Source organism: Protopterus annectens, chromosome 3.part0, assembly GCF_019279795.1.
Source record: "Protopterus annectens isolate FY-2018-M chromosome 3.part0, PAN1.0, whole genome shotgun sequence".
NCBI classification, from domain to species: domain Eukaryota; kingdom Metazoa; phylum Chordata; order Ceratodontiformes; family Protopteridae; genus Protopterus; species Protopterus annectens.
In genome coordinates this window covers 786677240-786698718 of record NC_056731.1, presented here as the reverse complement: position 1 = coordinate 786698718, position 21479 = coordinate 786677240, and the positions used below count along the sequence as shown (strand labels likewise).

At 42.8% G+C, this 21479-nt stretch overlaps 1 protein-coding gene across 7 annotated transcripts in view; it reads left to right on the top strand.

Moving 5' to 3' along the window:
• BRD9 (bromodomain containing 9) overlaps positions 1–21479 on the top strand; it is a 748767-nt gene that overhangs the window by 673272 nt on the left and 54016 nt on the right. For 6 of the 7 annotated variants that reach the window (XM_044065138.1, XM_044065137.1, XM_044065136.1 and 3 more), the window contains one exon: positions 20427–20594. In XM_044065138.1, coding sequence (XP_043921073.1) covers positions 20427–20594 — 168 coding nt within the window. The remainder of the gene's footprint in view (positions 1–20426; positions 20595–21479) is intronic. The other variant, XM_044065133.1, reaches the window with a different exon arrangement.

The following is a 21479-nucleotide window of genomic DNA, read 5'->3' as shown; positions in this document are numbered from 1 at the left end:
ATTTTAGTTTCCTTACATTGGAGTTATAGAATTTGATATGTGTGAGGTGATGGTATTTGGATAGTAGGTAGCAGGAAGTGGATGTGGTATTTGATTGAAAGTGTGTAAGAGTAGAAATATGAATAGCTGTTTGTTTTGGAGAGTAGTTGAAGTGAAAGTTTTTCACCTTTCCAAAGGAGGTGAGGAGATAGGCAGAGTTGAGGAGTGGTGTAAGTATGGTTGTAAGTAGTAGCTTAGTTTGGATGTTTTTATTTGTTGTAGGCATATTGCAAGGATTACCTGTACAAGTACAACAAGGTTTCATGTACAGTTGTAAAAGAGGTTAAGCAGGGATAATGAAAAAGTAGAGAAAGAATGCAGGGTAGAGTCCAGATAGAGAAAAAGGAGAAGGGAAAAGTACTTAGGGGTACAGGTGCTAGATAAAGTTGGGATAAGGAGATAGGTAATTGAGGATGGGTTTGGCTAGGTTGTCTAGATTGGTTGGAGTCAAGGATAGGTAGGATAGTGGGGAGCGTGTGGTTTGTGAAGTATAAGTGTAGGAGTGCTGGGGGTGTGTGGGAATTGGGGGTAGGGGAGCGGAGTGAGCCCACAGGGCGAACAGAGCGGGGTTGAACCAACCAAGAGGGAAATGAGAGACTAGAAAAACAATCAGTCACTGGGACACAGGGTAAGTAACTTATTATTATATGTCAGTGTTGCTGTGTGTGAAAGAGCAGGTAAATAGTGGGAAATGTAGTAGGTTGAAAAGGAGGGGGAAAACAAGTTTGTTGGTAGAGGTTTCAACTGCGGAGATGAAGATATCAAATCTGGAGTGATGTTATGCTCTGATGTTTGCTGCCACCTAGTGGCTATATGTAGGAAAGGAAGATTGTAGAGAAAGTGGGGCTCGAGAGTTAGCTCTACAGGTACGGAGGTATTACGTGGAGTGATAATGCATATAACCCGTATATTCTGTAAATCTAAAGGGAGCTTAATGGAAGTACAGAAACAGATTTTGGGGGGTGCGAGGCGGGAGGAGGACAAGGGCTGAAGCAGGCCACTATCTCGCTCGGGAGTTAAGTAGCATTAAACAGAATTAACAAGCATTCAACTATGTTAATAGGCTACATACACTGTGGGTTCCTTGGAAGTATAGGACTATTCACACTGTTTCTGTACACTTGGAGTCTTCACAGTTCCTGGAATGACTTTAGTCTGTTTAGAGTGTTCTCAGAGCAGGAAGGGCACACCCGAGGAAGCAGGCTTGACTCAGAAGTACTAGGGCTGTAGTAATTTATGATTGATCAGACATGTGACAGGCAAAATCTTCCATTTAGGAGAAAGATGTGTCCTTGGCCTGAGTGTCGATGGTAGTACACCTCCCTCATATCTCACTGTCCCAATATATGAAAACGATAGTCCTAGATGTAAACATACTCCTTAAATGTTCAGAACAGCAGAGCCCTGCCACACTAATTAAAACAAAGCTATAGAGAGACTGCAGTAGTTAGCAGTATACGACCTCCGACTTGTTTGTACTACCTGATGTGATCTATGCAGACAGTAAAGACTTCTTATAGGTCCAGCACCCGAGGTTCAGTAGGTATTGACCCTCCAAGCACTGGTCCTTTCCTGTCCCCTCCAGAGCAGCTCAGCCCAGACCCAGGGGAAGCAGACCCACCCGAAAGCAGCCCAAGGGAATGCAGAGATCTAAGCAATGGAGTTCCTTCTCTGCAAAAACAGGGAGTGCAAAGCCACCCCCTTGTGGTAAGACCTCACAATGACTTTACATTTCCACACCCTCCCTCTGCCCACCTGCTCGTCTCTAAGAGGAAAACTCTCCTTCCACGCAAGCAGCTGAGCCACCATTACCAACAACCACTGGGTCCTCAACATAGTGTCCCAGGGATACAAATTTTATTTCCACACTCTGCCAACCCCAAAAGGGTTCCCAGATCTTCCTCCAAGCCACTGGGCAGAAGCCAAAAAGCAAGTCCTTTCCCTGCTCTCCATGAGGGCAATAGAGCATGTTCCTGCAGAACAGATAGGCCAAGGTTTCTACTCCAGGTACCCAGAAAAGAGGCCACATGGTGTCCCATCCTCAATCTATCCATTCTAAACACCTTTCTGGTGATACCAAAATTCAAAATGCTCACCCTCCAGCAGCTTCTACCTATGCTTTCCAGGGATGCTTGGTTAGCCACCCTAGGCCTAAAAGAGGCCTACCTACACATCCCAATCAGGAAATCATGCATGAAGTGCCTACGTTTCAGGGCAGGATCTATGCACTTTCATTTCTCTGCACCTCCCTTTGGTTTATCTACTGCTACCAAAGTTTTCAAAAAATGTCTGGCTCCCGACATTTTTTGCAGACAAAGACATATTCAAATTTGCCCATACTTAGACGACTGCCTGAATCAGGCAGACAGTCAGGAAAAGCTGCTACAGCAATTGACCTTTGTAAAGGACCTACTGACCTCCCTGGGGTATACTATCAACGAAAAGAAATCAAAACTAGTCCCACAGAAAAAATTGTATTCCTGGGAGCAAGCCTAGACACAGCATCCCAGATACCATTCCCTACTCCAGAAAAACAAGCCAACCTGACAGACTACGTCTCTCAACTAACCACCAGAACCCAGTTATCCACAAGGAAAATCATGCAAGCTCTAGGGTTCATGGCCTCTTGCATTCTACTCATTCCATATGTCAGACTGTATGTGAGGAAACTACAATGGTACCTAAAAAGCCTTTGGTGTCAGCACTCTCAGGACCTGGAAACTCTTATACCAATGATACATTGTCTAAGGAAAGATTTTCTTTGGTGGGCAGCAGCATACAACCACAACAAGGGACTTCCCTTTTCACAACCCCATGCCGCCCAGACCCTCACCCTGTGACTGGGTTGCTCATCTGGACAGCAGGTGCATTCAGGCCCAGTGGAGCCCAAATCAAATACATCTGCATATCAACTAAAAAGAGATGTTAGCTGTTCAGCATGCCCTGAGATCTTTCGGACCCCTACTCTCTGCAGGGCCTCTGCTGATCAAAACAGACAACACCGCAGTGATGTGGTATATCAACAAGCAGGAAGGGGACTCACTCTTATCCTCTCTGCAGGCTCGCCATGACCCTTTGGCACACTGCCTCAGCCATGCAACCACACCTGCTAGCACAATTCCTACCAGGCTCTCTAAACTCTCTGGCAGACAACTTAAGCACAAACCTGCTAGACCCACATGAGTGGCAGCTAGACCACAGAACCTTCACCCTTGTAACCCAGAAATGGGGCACCCCGAAGGTCGACCTCTTTGCCTCCCACTCCAATCATCAGCTCAGCAAATTCTACACCAGGGAACCTCACAGCAAGACCTAGAAAGTGGATGCTTTATCCTTCCAGTGGGTAAACCTCTCAGCCTATGAATTCCCCCCCCTCTACCACTCATTTCAAGGGTACTGCTCAAAATAAAGGAGGAAAAAACGAGGACAGTCCTGATTGCCCCAGACTGGCCACACCAGCACTGGTACCCACTGCTGCGCAGCCTCTCACTCCTGCCACCATGACATCTACCTCAGATCCCAACACTACTGACCCAGAGGAATGGAGAATGCATGCATCCCCAATTGCAGACCCTCAACCTGGCACCCTGGCTTATTTCCTGACCTCTCCTCAAGCTGCCAGCCTAAGCAAACAAGTTTTAGATGTTATGCCCTAGCACTAGAAAATCCTATGCTGACAATTGAAAAAGGTTTTGCACCTGGATCCAGGCTAAGGGAGCCAGAACGGCACAGCCCTCCCTACCTCTCCTCCTAAATTACCTGGCAGACCTACTACACAGGGGTCTATCCTTCTCTTCTATTAAAATGTAATGCCTCAGCCATCTCTGCTCATTTCAGCACAGAGCCACCTCTCTTCTCAGACCCTCTCATCAAACAGTTCCTAAGAGGGGCTAACAACTTAAGGCCATCCAGAAGAGCTCCTACCCCAGCTTGGGACCTTAACTTTGTGTTGGAAAAGCTCACCGTGCCCCCCCCCCCCTTTGAACCTGCAGCTTCAGCAGAGTTAAAATTTATCTCTTGGAAGACAGCCTTGCTTCTGGCCATCACTTCAGCTAGAAGAGTATCAGAGCTACAAGCACTTGTGGCTGTAGAGCCCTTCATAATTTTCCATGCTGACAGGGTCTCTTTCAGGACTAACCCAACCTTCATGCCTAAAGTGGTGTCCAGTGTAACTCTCAACTAATCCATTCATTTGCCCACCTTTTTCCCTAACCCACAAAACAAGGTGGAAAAGGATTCTGCACTCTCTAGATGTGCACAGACAGCTCAGATTCCACCTGGACAGGACTAAATCTTTTAGAAAAACGGATCAATTGCTAGTTAACTTCACTGCAGGAGCAGAGGGCAAGGCCATATCCAAACAAACAATCTCCAAATGGGTAGCACACTGCATCCATTTCTGCTACAAACAGCACAGGAAACTACCCCCAAAGGGGGTCAGGGCACATTCCACCAGAGCAACCTCCACCGCTGCAGCTTTTCTCAGAGGGGTCTCCACCAGGAACATCCTGGAGGCTGCAACATGGACATCTATTCATACCTTCACCAAGCATTACCACCTGCCTATATTCTCCAAATCCAGGGCAGGCTTTGCCACCGCAGTCTTGCAGGGCATCCTAGCCAGCCCCCAGTCTTCTTGACTGCCTCCACCCTTTTATTCAGCTTTGGGAATGAACCCAAATGTGATGACTGCAACAGTGAAACACGAAGAACATGGCAGAGTTCTGTACACTTGCCATAAATGTAGATGTTTGAGTGTATTCACTGTTGCAGTCATGGTTTCCCTCCCTCCATCCCCTTTGTCTGTCTCTCTCCTTGCAAGGTAATTTTGGTATTTACTTTCTCCTGGTGGTGTTCTTCCACCTTAACTTAGCTCCCTACTAGGGGCTCTTGACAGGGCAAGAAAAACTGATGTAATGGCATCGGCTGCCTGTTTTTATACCACTGATGACCTAACGTCAGTCCTGGAGCTACAACAACTGACGCGGAAATACTAAGCTTCTGGTGTTCGGACCAATTGAGGGCTACCCCTAGCAGGATAACCCAAATGTGATGACTGCAACAGCGAATACACGCGAACATCTACATTTATGGTAAGTGTATACAACTGTACTTTTCCAATCTCTCTGTAATGCAGTGCCAGCTTTTAAAAGGTGGTATTCCATTTGCAGTAAAACCTGAGTACTGTAGTGCTCCATGTGTGGATGAAACTGTAGCAAACTGCTGGGTATATTGTAGCAAGTAGTTTGTTACAGTTTAAAAGAAGAAATTTGTTTTAAATAAAATGCGTCTGGGGTGGGGACAGGAAGGGCTTGGATAGGCGGGGGGTGGTGCCGTGCATATGGCCACCTGATTGGTATACCAGTAGAAGAAGCGTCAGGTGACATGCGGATGTGACTGAAATAACCAGCAATTGGCTTAGTACAATAAAGTTGTTTTTTTTTTGTTTTTGTTTTTTTTTGTTTTTTGTTGTTTAAGAGTTGAGGGGTGGGGCACTGGTTGAGCCAGGTACTGTTCTGGATGTAATCATCATTTATGGGGCAAAAGATTATGATTATGGAATTGTTAGAAAATAGGACATGTAAGGCTGTTAAGATATCTTAATACAAAAGTGTTTGGTAATATAATCCTGGATTGGGCTATATGCTAGAGAAAGACATTGATATGAATACATGGAAAAGACTGCTTATAAAGTAATAACATTTAGAATTTCTACTTGCAAATGCCTTCACAGGTATTTACACACCGCAAAGACTGAGGCAGATAAAAACATGGGTCCTTCTTTATTCCTTTTTTAAACATGTTTATTAAAATGTCACATTTTAAATTGCAACATGCATTCACACAAATTAATTAAAAAAAAAACATTTCAAGTTTCCATTATTATTTTTTGTGGAGTATATAAGTGTATTTTCTTGTCTTCCCTTAAGCTTCACTCTCCTGACTATTATTTTGCATGTACCTTTCCCACAAATTCCATTTATTTTGGTGAAATTTGTTTCATCCCTTGTTTGAATATCCCGCCTTCATTTCTTGCGTTCAGTATATCCATCACAGTTGGTATAGATTTTGTTTTCCGTTGTCTAGTAAATGTTTTTTTGGAGATGTGTGTGTGCTTTTTATAGGAGGTGCATAGAAGGGATGATAGGTAGCTGAGAATATCTTTATTTTGGTTGTGTGCCAGTTTAGCAATACTTTTGAGGTTGAATTGACACATTTGGTGTCAAAACGATATATAAATTAGAAAATGGTAGTGATGTTGGTGCAAGATGATATCCAGTATAACAATCAAGAAAGGGTTTCACTGTTTTATTGATGTTGCTAGCAAAGAGACAGTAACTTGTAATAGTCCTACTATAGTTCCAAAACCCATGGATGTAATTGTGATAATGGATAAGCCAGAGATAAAGACAAATAGGAAAGAAAACTTCACAGCAAAAGTATGCATCTAGTTATATGCTTTGGAAAATGTACGGAGACACATTTAGAAAATAATTCATGGTGTAATGGTGTGGGACTGAATTTGGACTGGGGAGAAACTTGTCTGTAGTTCTTTCTTGAATGACTTGATGCTATAAAATGAAATTGATCCTCATTTCTAATAAAGCATTGAAATTTGCTATGACCTTGTATGTGTACGTGTATGTGTACACATGCGTGTGCGCACACACACACACACACACACACATATATATATATATATATATATATATATATATATAAATATATACGGTTCTACTTTGTTTCGTTGAATCTCATTTCATTGAATTTCATTTCACCCAAACCACTTTGCTGAAAACTCGTTTCACTGAATCTCAATTAGTATATATGGCATTGTGTAGAGTACTGTAAGGCAAGTAAAAGGTATATGCCCTTTTCCCCACTGTAGTGCGATCCTGGAGTTAGTATATATAGTTAAGGTTGGTGTGGGGAGCACATCACACCACATTGGGGGTGTGGGGTGTGTCCCCCCCCCCCCAATTAGAGTACATATTGTCTCCTGGAGAGAGTTAATCATTGGTGGTGTAACTCTTCATGTCTATTGTTTAAAATTTATTGTTTTGAAGTTTTTGGTAAAATAGAATATAAAACAAACAAGGTGAGGGGTTACACCCACCACACTCCCCCTAAACCTTTTACTTACCTTACAGTACTCTACACAATGCCATATACTAACTGCAGTTCAGTGAATTGAGATTCAGTGAAATGCGTTTTCAGTAATTTGTGTTTTCAGCGATGTGGTCGGGGTGAAATTAAATTCAAGGAAACAAAGTAGACCCTATATATTCCCCCCTCTTCCTCTTTAACATACTTTGAAAGGGCCACAACATCAATTTGTTCAAGTTTTTTTCTTCTTTTTGTAGATGTTTGTGTGATTATTATTGATAGAATTGTTAAAATTAGGATGATAGAAGTTGAAACATTATAGAGCAGTTATGAATGTTAGTACCTGAAAGTTTGTTGCCCACCAATAATATAAATTATAATGAGGATAAGATCTTAACTGTTGAAGAATGTTATACTGAGTTTTCTTCTGCTAATGTTGAGTCAAATAAAAAAAGAATTTTGTCAATAAAGGATTCTTGGGAAGTGTGCTTCCAGCTGTTGTCCACAGCTGAGCAGCCTCTCAAAAGACCAGTTGATAAGCGTTTTGTATTGTTTTCTGTTACATTTGTAATGTTGTACAGTAATTGTTTTCTGATGGAGTAGCTACTGATTCTTGTTGCACTCAGAGTGAGAAACTCCACTTTGTTAATGATCAAACCAAGTTCTTTGTACCATGTGAAGTTATGACTGTCCATTTTAATGGATTTGTTGTGATGTAATAAAATTAGACACATTTTTTCTAATCTTTCATATTGCTTAATTGTTTCTTATTTGTTTGAAAATTGACTCCTCTAATTTTACTTATTCGTCTAAGAGAAGTCTGATGAAGCATTGTGTGTGTATATGTTATGAGTACTGCGCTTCTAGTTTCCAACTATCTTTTGTGAGTTGAGTTGAATTTTTATGGGTAGTACCTTAAAAAAAAAACACTGTGCTAATCCTTGTGAATGCCAGGTCTTCAAACTTTTTTCTCTTGTTAAAGGAGCATGCTGTTTTATTGATTTATTGGGAGTGCATGGGGGTAGTCATGACCTACTGCAAAAGAAAAAGAAGGCTTTTTCCATTCTGTAGTAGGATCATTTTTTTTTTTTTGCCTTGCTGAAAGTTTTGTTTTAGATGTTCCAAAACAAGGCTGAAGCAATACAAAAACACAGGGTAAAGAGTGGAACCACAGACAATGTTATGGCCAAAACTCAAATTTGATGAAGAACTTTATTAAAACTTAAAGTTCTTCATCAAATTCAAGTTTAAGCTGTAGCATCTGTTGTGGTTCCACTCGTTAGCCTGGATGTTCTTCGTTTCTCACTGCTGCAGTCTTCACCATTGAGTTATCCATGCTGTGGTAGCCCTCAGTAGGTCCGAATACCTGAGTCAAGGTTTTGTGTGTTGACTGCTGTCACTTGCTGGGGTGACATCAGGTTGTCCGAGCTATAAAGGAGAGCAGGCAACGCTATTACCTCAGTCTTTATTGCATTGAGCCCGCAGCAGAAGCAATTCACACCATTGCAGGTCCAGATTTCGAACTTCAGCTGAAAACGTCTAACGCTGAATACCCTGTTGGGGATCCTTCTTTTTCTTGCGCTAACCAATGTCTGAAAAAGTCAATAACTGTCTCGCCTGTGGAAAGCAAATCCCACACCGAGACTTCCATTCTTACTCCATCACTTGCTTAGGCACAGATCACGACGTACTCCGCTGTTGATTCTGTGCCCTCTTTAACGCTAGAACTATTCGTCGTAGAGCTCTGTTTGTAGCCAGTTATTTTCGTCTTCTGTCTCCGATTACCGATATGGCATCCTTCGGTCAGCAAACCGCAGATCTTCCGAAAAAACATAAAGCGAAGAATAGAGACAGACTGCATAAGGCCAAGCCATCCAACGACACCACCGTTAAACGGGTAGTCAGTTCTTCGGAATTCATTGAGGCGCTTTCACAAACCCTGATGCCTGACTCTGTTATTTTGCAGGCCTCTACTGAGACCCATGCAGAGTCCTGTATGCCGCAGATGTCTGCATCGTCTAACAAACCTTCAGCTGTCTCGCCCTCGGTTGGGTCCGGAGCCGCTAAGCAGGCACCAGCTTCCAAGGATACCGCTCGCACTTCAGATTTCACTTCAAGGCCTTCACCCTCTCTTCCGACTAACACACAGACAGCACCGAGGGATTCCCTTCAGGCCAGACTTAGACCCACTCCAAAGAAAACAGCAAAAAGTCTCCATTCCACTACTCCTCCCCCTCCTCAAGGTAGAATGCTTAAAATGGCAGAGGATCTCATCACTTGCATCCGGGGTAATCAGGCCACTCCAGCCAAAAGTAGAAGGGAACCTTCTCCAGACTTCCAATTGGATTTAGACTCAGAGGGATCTGACTCCTCTGTTTTTGAAGAGGAAAATCCTCTTACTGCCTATGAAGACTCAGATGCAGAAGAATCTATTTCTTCTGCATCACCTCCAGAGGTCTTTTCCTTTGAGGGAAACCCTCCACACCCTCAAGGAACACTTCCAATGGGAATCAACAGATTTCCCTCAATCCAAGAAAAGACTAAGAGAGTTTCTGGACCTATCCCAGCATAGGCCTCTGGCCATCCCATCCATCTTGGAGGTGGTAGATTATGTTTACTAAGAATCCTGCCTTACCTCTGACACCCTTCCACCTGCCCCCAGAAAACCTGACTGGTACTACAGAGTACCTGACTCATATAAATTCCTATACAGGAATCCTATAGCAGATCCAGAGGTGATTACTCAGGGACCTAAGGGAGTTAAGGCTACCTCTGCAAAGAATCCTACTCCTTCAGACAAAGAATCCAGGGCCCTAGACAGATGGAATAAAGAAGTATATACCTCTGTAACTTTAACTATAAGGGGTCTCAACTGTCAGTTCTATATGTTAGAATATCAACAGCACACTTTGGAACTTTTGAAACAGAAAATTTTTGCTTTACCAGATCTTGCCAGTAATAAAGAGATAGCAGAATTGCTGCACTCTTCATCTCAGTTGGCAAAGCACTCCTTGCACTGTGGATTTGACGCCCTAGAAGCTTCTAGCAGGGCAGTAGTGACAGGATCTGTATCAGAAGACATGCATGGTTGAAAGAACAACCTCTCCCTTATGTCAAAGCTAAAATCATGGATTCATTTATTGAGAAGGACCGCTTGTTCGGACAGAAAAATGAAGAGGTACTTAAAAAGATGGAAGACAAAGCAAAATTGATGCAGACTGTTAAAGATTTGCTTCAAGCACACCCTCTTAGGTTCAGCAGAAATTTTCCTTCTAAACACTGGTCCTTTCCTGCACCAAACAGGCAGGCACAAGGCAAAACCCGTAGGGACAGATCCACCAGGGCTCAAACTCAGGGCCAGCAAAGAACTAAACAGTGCCCCCCCCCTTTAACATTACCCTAGGGTTGGAAGGGTGGCCTAATGGTTAAGGTGTTTGGCTTACAAACACAAGGTGCAGGGTTTGAGTCTCACAAGGGATAATTGGCTAAGCTTAAAATGGCTCGCAAGGGCAGCTAGCTTAGTACTAATCTATGAACCCTGTATGCTAAAAACTCTCAATGACTACCTTCCCATCTCTGCCTGCCTCCACCACACCATCAGCTTGTAGGAAGGCTATCTCTTTGCAGAGAAAATTGGAACTTTATAACAAAAGATCAATGGGTCTTAAAAATCATTGCTCAGGGGTAAAAATTCAATTTCCGAGAACTACCACCTCCAAGAGGGTACCCAGACCTACCTCCAAACCAGTGGGCAGAAGCACTAAAACAAGTGCAAACCCTAATAGTTCTAGGGACAGTAGAACCTGTGCCTCCTGAAGAAGTTGCAAAATGATTCTATTCCAGACTATTCCTTGTTTCCAGGAAAGAGGGAACTTGGCATCCCATCCTGGACCTATCCCTTCTCAGTACTTCCTGGTAATTCCAAAATTCAAAATGCTTACCTTCCAAGAGCTTCTACCAGTGCTGCCAAACAAAGCTTGGATGGTAACCTTAGACCTAAAGGATGCTTACCTGCACATCCCAGTAAGGGAATCATGCAGAAAATTCTTGCACTTCAGAGCAGTATCATTACACTTTCAATTCTCTGCTTTGCCATTTGGCTTATCTACTGCTCCCAGGGTATTCACCAAATGCCTAGTTCCTGCCATTGCCTTTTGCAGGCAAAACTATGTACAGATTTACCCTTACCTGGACGACTGTCTTATCCAGGAAGACTGCAAGGAACTGCTCCTGCAGCACCTCTCATTTGTAAAAACCCTACTCACCTCTCTGGGGTTCACGATCAGTGAAAGGAAATCAAAACAGACACCTACCAGGAAAATCATATTTCTGGGAGCCTTACTGGACACACAACAGCAAACGGCCTTTCTGTTCCCAGAAAAGCAAAGTTTCCCACCAAAATACTTCACTACTCTGGCCTCCCAAACCCAACTTTGTACCAGGAAATTCCTGCAAGCTCTAGGGTACATGGCCTCATGTATCCTCCTGGTACCTCTGGCCAGACTGTACATGAGGAAAATTCAGTGGTACCTAAAGAACCTATGATGTCAACACTCTCAACTTCTGGGCACCTCCCTGCCTATGATCCCTTGCATGAGATCAGAGTTCCTCTGGTGAGCCCAGGCCTGTGCTCTGAACAAGGGACTTCCATTCACCCTCCGTCCATCAGACCAGACCATAACTACAGATGCTTCAGACATAGCCTGGGCAACCCACCTAGAAGGCAAATGCGTCCAAGATCTCTGGGACGCTCAAATACTACCCTTGCACATCAACCAAAAGGAAATGATAGCAGTGCAAAATTCTCTGGCATCCTTCAAACCAGGGGTTCTTCTCATAAAAACAGACAACACCACAGTCATGTGGTATATCAACAAACAGGGAGGGACTCAATCTCACCCCCTGTGCAGACTAGCCATGAACATGTGGCTAGCAGCCTCATCCATGGGACTACATCTTATAGCCCAATACCTACCGGGCATCAACAACACCCTAGCAGACCACTTAAGCAGTAACCTGCTGGACCCACACGAATGGCAAATCCACAGAGACATTTTTCTGCAAATTACCCACACATGGGGGACTCCCCAGGTGGACCTCTTTGTCTCTCATTTAAATCACCAAGTACAGAAATTCTGCACCATGGAGTACCATCACCTGGCCTGAAAGGTCGATGCCCTGACTTTCCCTTGAAATACCCTCTTTGTGTATGCATTCCCACCTCTTTCTCTCATTCCAAAATTATTAGTCAAGATAATGGAGGAAAAACCAAAAGCAGTACTCATTGCCCCAGATTAGCCTAGACAGCATTGGTACCCACTGCTCCGCAGCCTCTCTCTCCAGCTCCCCTGGCAGATACCTCACTTGCTATCCCAGGGGGAGGGGGGACAGTGCTGCACCCAGACCTTCAGACACTCAAGCTCTCAGCATGGCTTATTCTACCATATCCAACAAGGAGTCTATGCTAAACAAGCAAGTCTTTGACATCATCACAGAAACCAGTAGGCCCAGCACCAGAAAATCTTACGCTGAAAAATGGAAAAGATTCTGCTCCTGGAGCCAGTCCAAGAGGGCAGTCATTCATCTGCCCTCCATTCCTCTTATTCTAGATTATTTGTCTGAGCTTCTTAATAAGGGTCTCTCCATCTCCTCCATAAAGATCCATGCCTCTGCCATCTCGGCACACTTTATTTATTTATTTTATTTATTCCAGTTTGATTACCGGGGAAGTCCACTGGGTCAACATGGCCCATTTTCAGTGGAGGCCCGGGGAGAAAAGCTCCGAAAATGCATAAAAAATATTACATACAGGATTTCAACACAATCAAGAATTTAGAAAGCATTAAACAGTTTGCAGAAATACGATTTCAAGGAATACAGGACAGTATGAGAGTACAATTCATACTGAAATTGAATAAAATTTTGTTTTCTTTTTTACATTAAGTTATGGTTATTACATTTGCATAGTATAGCAGTATTTCTTAGAGATTCCTAAAAGATAGTTAAGGTTGAAGGAAGGAGAAATAGTGGTAGCGCTTTGAGTGAAAGGATTAGAGATAGAAATTAGTGCTCAATATTTACATGTTTTGTTGAGCAGGTATAGTTATGGGAGTAGAAGGCTTGTTTAGTATTCACAAGTTTTGTTGAGCAAGTATAGCTGTAGGAGTAGAAAGATTAGGTAGTATTTACCAGTGTTTGTGAGCAACTGTAGCTCTAGGGGTAGAAGTAGTAGAAGTAGTTAAGTAGAGGGATAAAGCTGAAGGAGATTGCAGGGAGAGATAGATATAGTTGTAGGAATATGTCTATAGGAGGAGGATAGGGTAAATGTATCAGAATGAGGAGACTTTTATACTAGAAGTGGTCCCAGATTAAGTAGGAAGGAGGCAGAGGCATTTCCGTTTAGTAGACAAGTGTTTGAAAAGTAGGGCCTTGAAATTTTCAGTGTTTGGGTTGGTTCTTAGTGGGGAAGGGAGGGAGTTCCATTTGTTGCCAAGGGCATAGGAGAGGAGCAGCTGGCCGGCCGGATGTTTAGGTTTGTGGATAGAAATTAAGTTCTGATGTTCATATCTAAGGGCTGTGTTGGAAATATAAGATGGAAGGATATTAGTTACAGCTGGGCATTTAGTAGGATAAAATATGAGTAAGTGTGCTATGGAGAGTTGTAGGTAATCTAAGTGATTTGGTAGTTCTAGCCAGTTCAGGGATTGTAGGGGGAGGCAGTGATCAGTGGAGTTTTTGGCTTCGGGGGCAGTTTTAGCAATTTTATTGTAGCAGCTTTCTAGTTTAGAGGTGGTAGAGGAAGACAGGTTGGTTAGGAGAGGTGCACCATATAGTAAGGAAGCAAGGAGAAAAGTAGAGGCCAGAGTGTGCCTTGTTGCGTTAGAGAGAAAGTGGTTGTTCCTATACAACATACCTAGCTTATGGTGGGTATTTTTTATGTTTTATTTTACATGTATATCGAACTTTAGTTGTTCATCAACAATTATGCAGAGAAGTTTAGCGGAATGGATGACTTCTATAGGTGTGTTTGTTTGGCTGAGGATTTTGAAGTCACTTTTGTTGAAGGAGTAGTTCTTAGAGGGTGAGAATAGAAGAATTTTAGATTTGCTAGCATTAAGAAAGAGTTGGTTTTGGTGCATCCAGTTTTCAGTTTTGGAAAAGCCAGTTTGCGTTTTAGACAGCAGTTCAGGGAGGTATGGGGCAGAGCAGATTATGGTAGAGTCATTTGCATATTGAATGATTTTGGTGTCGGGAATAGCAGTGTGGAAGTTGTTGATGAAGATGTTAAATAGCATAGGACCAAGGATGGATCCTTGTGGGACACCAGTGGGGGTGGGTAAGAAGGAAGAGATGGTGTTTTTCCATTTGACAGCCTTAGATCTTTCTGATAGGTAGCTGGAGAACCAGGAAAGAGTTTTTGGTGAGATGTGAAGGTTAGAGAGATGGCAAAGATGGTTGTGGGAGATAATGTCAAAAGCCTTGGACAGATCGAGTAGAACATTAGATACTAGCTGTCCTGAGTCTCTGGCTTTATTAACGGTATCTAAGAAAGAGATTAGGGCTGTGTTGGTGCTGTGGCCAAGGTGGAAGCCATGCTGGGTGGGTGTGAGGAGGTTATTTTGGGTGAGGAATGGTATAAGTTGGAGGTGGATGCACTTTTCAAGGGTTTTAGAGATGAGAGTAAGGCAATAGGGTGGAAGTTTGAGATACAAGTATTTTTTTCCTCCCTTGTGGAGAGGGAGGATGAAGGCTAAAAGCCAGAGTTTGGGGACGTAGGATTCTTTTATTGATCTGTTTATAATGATACTGATTGGGAGAGCAATCCCATCTGCGGCAAGTTTTAGATAGGATGAGCGGATGTTGGGTGCATTAGAGCATGGTTTGAGTTTGGATAGGAGTTTTTTTGAGAGTTGTAGAGACAGGTATAAGCTCAAATAGAGGATGATGGTTGTTTGGTGAGATTGGCTGAGGAGGGAGAGGATTGGCTGGGTTATTGCTAGGAAAGGATTTAGTGAGGGCAGAAATGGTTTCGATGAAGAAAGATTAAATTCGGAGCCTAGTTCGAGGTCAGTTTTGCTAGGGTTAGGGCAGGGATTGGATTTTGAGCCTGGATGGAGAAGTGAGTTTAAAGACTTCCAGAATTGTTTAGGATTATTACGGTTGTTAGACTGGAGCTTAGTGTAGTAGATTTGTTTGTCTTTCTTGATTAGCTGTTTAGCAAGGTTGCGGAGCTGTTTGTATTGAAGTAATGTGTTGGGCAGGTTATTTTTTTGGTGAAGTTTCCATAGTTTGTCCCTTTGGTGCATAATTTGTTTGGTCTTTTTGGTAAGCCAAGGAGCTGAATTATATTTGATCCTTTTATTTCTTGGGGGAGCTACGGAAGTATCAAGGAAGACAGAGTTGAAATGGTCTATAGCTTTATCAAGGGGTAGGGAGTTTAACATGTGCCAGCTCATTTGTTTGAATAAATTAGAGAAGGTAATGGGGTTGAAGTTGCTAAGGTTGCGAGTTTGGATAAATTGATGCTGGTGAGAGGAAGAGGTAGTAGAGCGATGGATAAAGACAGGGAGATGGTCACTAATGGTATCAGGAATAGTGCCAGAGTTGGTTATTCTGTTAGAGTTAGAGACAAGAATCCAGTCTAAGGTGGATCCTGGGGGATTATATTTGTTAGGTCGGGTGATAGTGAGGATAGTCTGAGTGAAATTATAGAGATTGATGGATAAGGAGGAGGAGGGGCAGTTGAGTTTGTTCCAATCAATATTTACATCTCCTAAGATGCAAGTTTCATAGTTGATTTTTGTGGAAGCCCATAGGAGAATTTCTTCTAGTATTGATATATTATTTCCAGGGGAGATGTAGAGGCCAATGAAGCAGATATTGTTGTGCCTGTTTAATTTTAGTAGTCCAGCGGTTAGTTCAGTGTTGTGGAATTGTGGGATTGGAATTTGGAGCGGTATTATGTTGAGAAGATTGGAATATACTAGGGCAGAGCCGCCACCTTTTTTATTAATTCTGTCATTTCTGAGAATGTGAAAACCTTGGGGCAGGATTTCTGAATCAGAGATGGAAGGTTTGAGCCATGTTTCAGATATAGCTAGGATATCAGATTGGTTATGGCTTAGCCAGGAGTGAAATAGGTGAGATTTATTACTAAGACTGTGAGCATTAGTTGTAAAGATTCTTAGGGTATTATGTGGGGTGGAAAGGGTTGTGGGATTACTGGAGTTGTTACATGTAATTGGGCCAGAAGTAGGGTGGATGTCACCTGCTAGCATTAGTAGGAAGAGGGAGACATCCTTTTGGCATTTAGGTTTGTATGGTGTAAGTTTGGGAAGGTTATAAATTAGAGTAGGAGACAGTATCTTGGCTTTAGAGGAGAAGATTTTAGGATGGAATAGGAGCAGAGGATTTGTTTGAATGAGGGAAGGTGAGATAGAGTGGACATGAAATGCAGAATGAGGGTAGGGGAGAGTATCTGTGGAAGTAGTTTTTGTTGGAAGTATGTCTGGGAGGAATATGAGGTAGCTTGGTGCAAGGGAATTAAGAAGAGAAGAATGAGGTAGGGGGCATGGGAGTAGTGGTGACTTAAAGAGAACATGTTAGAGAAGAGATGGGGAGGTAAGGATTATGGCGAGTGAGAAATATTGACTTTAAAAGAGAGTGTAGGAGTGTATGAGGGAGGGATTTATGTGGGAGAGTGTAGAAGTGTATGAGGGAGGAATTTATGTGGGAGAGATAATGAGCAGAGCAAAGGTATTTGCTAATTGAGCTGTGGGGGTGTGGTAGTGGCAGAATAAAGCTGAGAGCACTGGGGGTGTATGGGAATTGGGGGCAGGGTAGGGAAGCAGAGTGAGCCCGCAGGGCGAATGGAGCGGGAAGAGCTAAAGAGGTGAGTGCAGCAGAAAAAGTGTCAGCTAAGTGTAGTTTGCTAGCTATAGTAGAACGATTTTAACTGCAGGTACCAGGCAAGGTAGAGTAGGTTGACATTTCAGGAGGGTATTGTAGAGAAAAGAATGTGTATAATTTACTGTCAGCTAGCTCTTAGTGAGATACTAGAAACCAGTAGGAACAAATAATTTAGTGAAGATGAAGTTCTGCTAGCTGTTAGAGTGATGCCAGAAACCAGTAGAGAGAGCGCTAAGAGGCTAGGGGTTGTATAGGCAGACACTGCCACCTAGTGGAGAAAAGTAATAATTAGCAGGGGAATTACCAAATACGTTGAAGGGTGTAGTAAGTTTTGGGTTGGGGATAAATTAGAAGGGGGTGGGGTAAACCGGTCTGCGGAAGGCTGCTGGAGTGCACACAAGGAGGTCAGACTTAAAAAAAAATAAAAAATAAAAAAAAATAACACAGCTAGGTTACAGTAACTATTTTTTTGCTTTAGACACATACATTAACTCAGTCTTGTAGGGGGAACTCCTTAGAGGTTGGTTGCAGTGTGCCAGGTTAGCAACTGGGATTCAGATGCCCTTGGGAATTAATCGGAAGAAAATCCCCTTTTACTTATATGCAGGGTGGGAGGGCCCAGGGTTGAAAGTAATTAGCTCAGTCTTGTAGGGGGAACTCCTTAGAGGTTGTTTGCAGTGTGCCAGGTTAGCAACTGGGATTCAGAAGCCCTCAGGAATTAAACTGTAGAAAATCCCCTTTTACTTATATGCAGGGTGGGAGGGCCCAGGGTTGAGAGTAATTAGCTCAGCCTTGTAGGGGGAACTCATTAGAGGTTGCTTGCAGTTTGCCAGGTTAGCAACTGGGATTCAGATGCCCTCAGGAATTAATCGGAAGAAAATCCCCTTTTACTTGTATGCAGAGTGGGAGGGCCCAGGGTTGAAAGTAATTAGCTCAGTTTTGTAGGGGGAACTCCTTAGAGGTTGTTTGCAGTGTGCCAGGTTAGCAACTGGGATTCAGATGCCCTCAGGAATTAATCGGAAGAAAATCCCCCTTTACTTATATGCAGGATGGGAGGGCCCAGGCTTGAAAGTAATTAGCTCAGTCTTGTAGGGGGAACTCCTTAGAGGTTGTTTGTAGTGTGCCAGGTTAGCAACTGGGATTCAGATGCCCTCAGGAATTAATCGGAAGAAAATCCCCTTTTACTTATATGCAGGGTGGGAGGGCCCAGGGTTGAAAGTAATTAGCTCAGTCTTGTAGGGGGAACTCCTTAGAGGTTGTTTGCAGTGTGCCAGGTTAGCAACTGGGATTCAGATGTCCTCAGGAATTAATCGGAAGAAAATCCCCTTTTGCTTATATGCAGGGTGGGAGGGCCCAGGGTTGAAAGTAATTAACTCAATCTTGTAGGGGGAACTCCTTAGAGGTTTGCAGTGTGCCAGGTTAGCAACTGAGATTCAGATGCCCTCAGGAATTAATCTGAAGAAAATCCCCTTTTACTTGTATGCAGGATGGGAGGGCCCAGGGTTGAAAGTAGTTAGCTCAGTCTTGTAGGGGGAACTCCTTAGAGGTTGTTTGCAGTGTGCCAGGTTAGCAACTGGGATTCAGATGCCCTCAGGAATTAATCGGAAGAAAATCCCCTTTTACTTATATGCAGGGTGGGAGGGTCCAGGGTTGAAAGTAATTAGCTCAATCTTGTAGGGGGAACTCCTTAGATATGGAACAGCCATTGTTCTCCCACCCTCTTATCAAACAATTCCTTAGAGGACCCTCTAATATCAGGCCTCTGAGACGACAGCCCATCCCAGCCTGGAATCTGAACTATGTTTTAGAAAAGCTTACTCTGCCCCCCTTCAAGCCTGCAGTATCCTCAGAATTAAAGTACCTCTCTTGGAAGACTGCCTTTCTCCTGGCTATCACTTCAGCCAGGAGAGTGTCAGAGCTTCATGCTTTAATGGCTATTGAGCCATTTATCATCTTCCATGCAGAGAACCAACTCCTCATTCATGCCAAAGGTGGTTTTGAATGTTTCCCTCAACCAGGCCATCTACCTGCACACCTTCTTCCCTAACCCTCAGAACACTGGGGGAAAGGATACTACATTTTTTGGATGTGCACAGGCAACTCAGATTTTATCTGGATCGTACAGACATTTAGGAAAACTGACCAGCTCTTGGCCAGCTTTAAAACAGGGGCACAGGGGAACTAGTATCCAAACAGACCATTTCGAAATGGATAGCACTCTGCATCCAATTTTGTTAGTCCTTGCATGGAAAACCACCCCTAGGACCACCAGAACCCATTCCACTAGAGCAACCTCTACGTCCACAGCATTCCTTAGAGGGGATACCCACCAAAGGGCATCCTGGAAGCTGCCACATAGACATCAGTCCAGTCCACACCTTCATCAAGCATTACCATCTGAATCTATTCTCAAAAGCTAGGGCTGGGTTTGCCTCTGCAATTATGCAGGGCATGCCCTCCCAATCTTAAGTTTCTATCAACCTTCTACCCTTCTTCTTAGCTTTGGGAATCTTCCCAATGGTGAGGACTGCAGCAGTGAGAAACAAAGACACTTACCATAAATGTAGATGTTCAGGTGTTCTCACTGCTGCAGTCATGCTCCCCCCCCCCCCCGATATCTGCTGTCCTTAGAAAGAGACATATTTCTATGGGGTCTCTGGCCCCAGGACTACTAATAATTATTAAAATTGGACTTCTTTGGTTGGTTAAGGCAAGAAAAACTGAGGTAATGGCGTCACCTGCTCTTCTTTATAGCTCGGATGACCTGACGTCACCCAGCCAGTGACCGCAGCCGACGCACAAAACCTTGACTCTGGTATTCGGACTGACTGAGGGCTACCACAGCATTGATAACCCAATGGTGAAGACTGTAGCAGTGAGAACACTCGAAAACCTACATTTCTGGTAAGTGTACACAACTGTACTTTTTTGTATTTTTGTATTTGTTTTGTTTTAGGAGTTATTCCAATCTGTATTTTGTGATTCAGGTGACAGTCTTGGTATTGCAAAATAGATCATTTTCTTATCTTCTTTACTGCACACATATAGGATAACAAAAAATTGGGAAAGCTATCCAGTTGTATCTTATCTTTTGTCCTGTCATTAACAAAGATGTGCCTTATAAATAGTTGTATTTGTTGCATCTCTTTCCTGAAAGCTAATGTTACTTTCCAGGAACATGATCATTTACATGCTTTCTGAAATATTTTTAGTCCAGTAGTATTGGTGAACATTATTGCCTTGCACTGTGTGCTGGATTGTTTTTGCATTTTTCTACATTGTGCTTCATTATGAAATGTATATGAGGTAACGACATTAGTAATGTCAGTAGTTGTCGACTTACTAGGTTTCTGCATTGTATTTACTGTTAGGAAAATCAGTGAAGAAAGAGGATCATGATGATAACCATTTGAATTTAGATGAAACAACTAAATTACTGCAAGATCTTCATGAGGCTCAGACAGATCGGGTTGGATCAAGGCCTTCCTCCAATCTGAGTTCCCTCTCCAACTCATCAGAAAGAGATCAACATCATCTAGGTACTTGATAAGTATTGTTTAAGTGGCTTATATGGTTTGATGTTGACAGAGGTGATGCAGAGTAAACTGAAATACATATCTGCAGTGTATCAGGCATGTGTATTCTGAACTGTATTTCCAGCTGCAAGCACTGACCCTCCCTTTTAGTGAATCGCTTCCTACCAAGTAAGAGTACAGTAGCATCTTTTGTTAAGACTTCTCACCTTCTGTGGTTATCAGTTTTTGGCTCAGTACCTTTTATCCATTCTTCTACTTATTTCTCATTTGTAGGTCTATTAGGATAGCGAGACTGATGAGAAGAATTCAAGAATGTATACTGTGGACATGGGGATTTTTAATGGTCCACATTCTTATATGTAAGGATATCAAAGGTGTACACACAAAATCCCACATTTCTTCCCCACTCTGTTGTAGTTGTGCTCACCAACCTGATGCGTTTCTTTTTTTTTTTTTTTTTAACAAGAAATATCTTTATTAAATTACCACATATGACATAGGCAGTCAATAGTTTATATAAATGAAAACAAGTCATATATTTTAGTCGCAAACATTATACATCACAAATAATATTAACATAATTGTAGTTGCAAACATACTTCACTTACAATCTGTCCAGTCATTCAGTCAACCATTACATAGATCATTCAATTCCTGCCTTCTTTTAATCCTCGTTCCTCCTCTGCATGTATTTTTCCCACAATTCCCATGTTTTTCCTTTGTAATTTGCTCCCACCCTTTTCTAAAGATCCTACATTCACTAATTTTAGTAAAACTGGTTTAGACTTTGATTTCCATTTTCAAGTAATTGTGTTTTTTTGGCAACCACCATAGTTAGACTGAACAAGGCTTTACTATGTCTAGGCAAATCAGATTCTGTGTCACAGC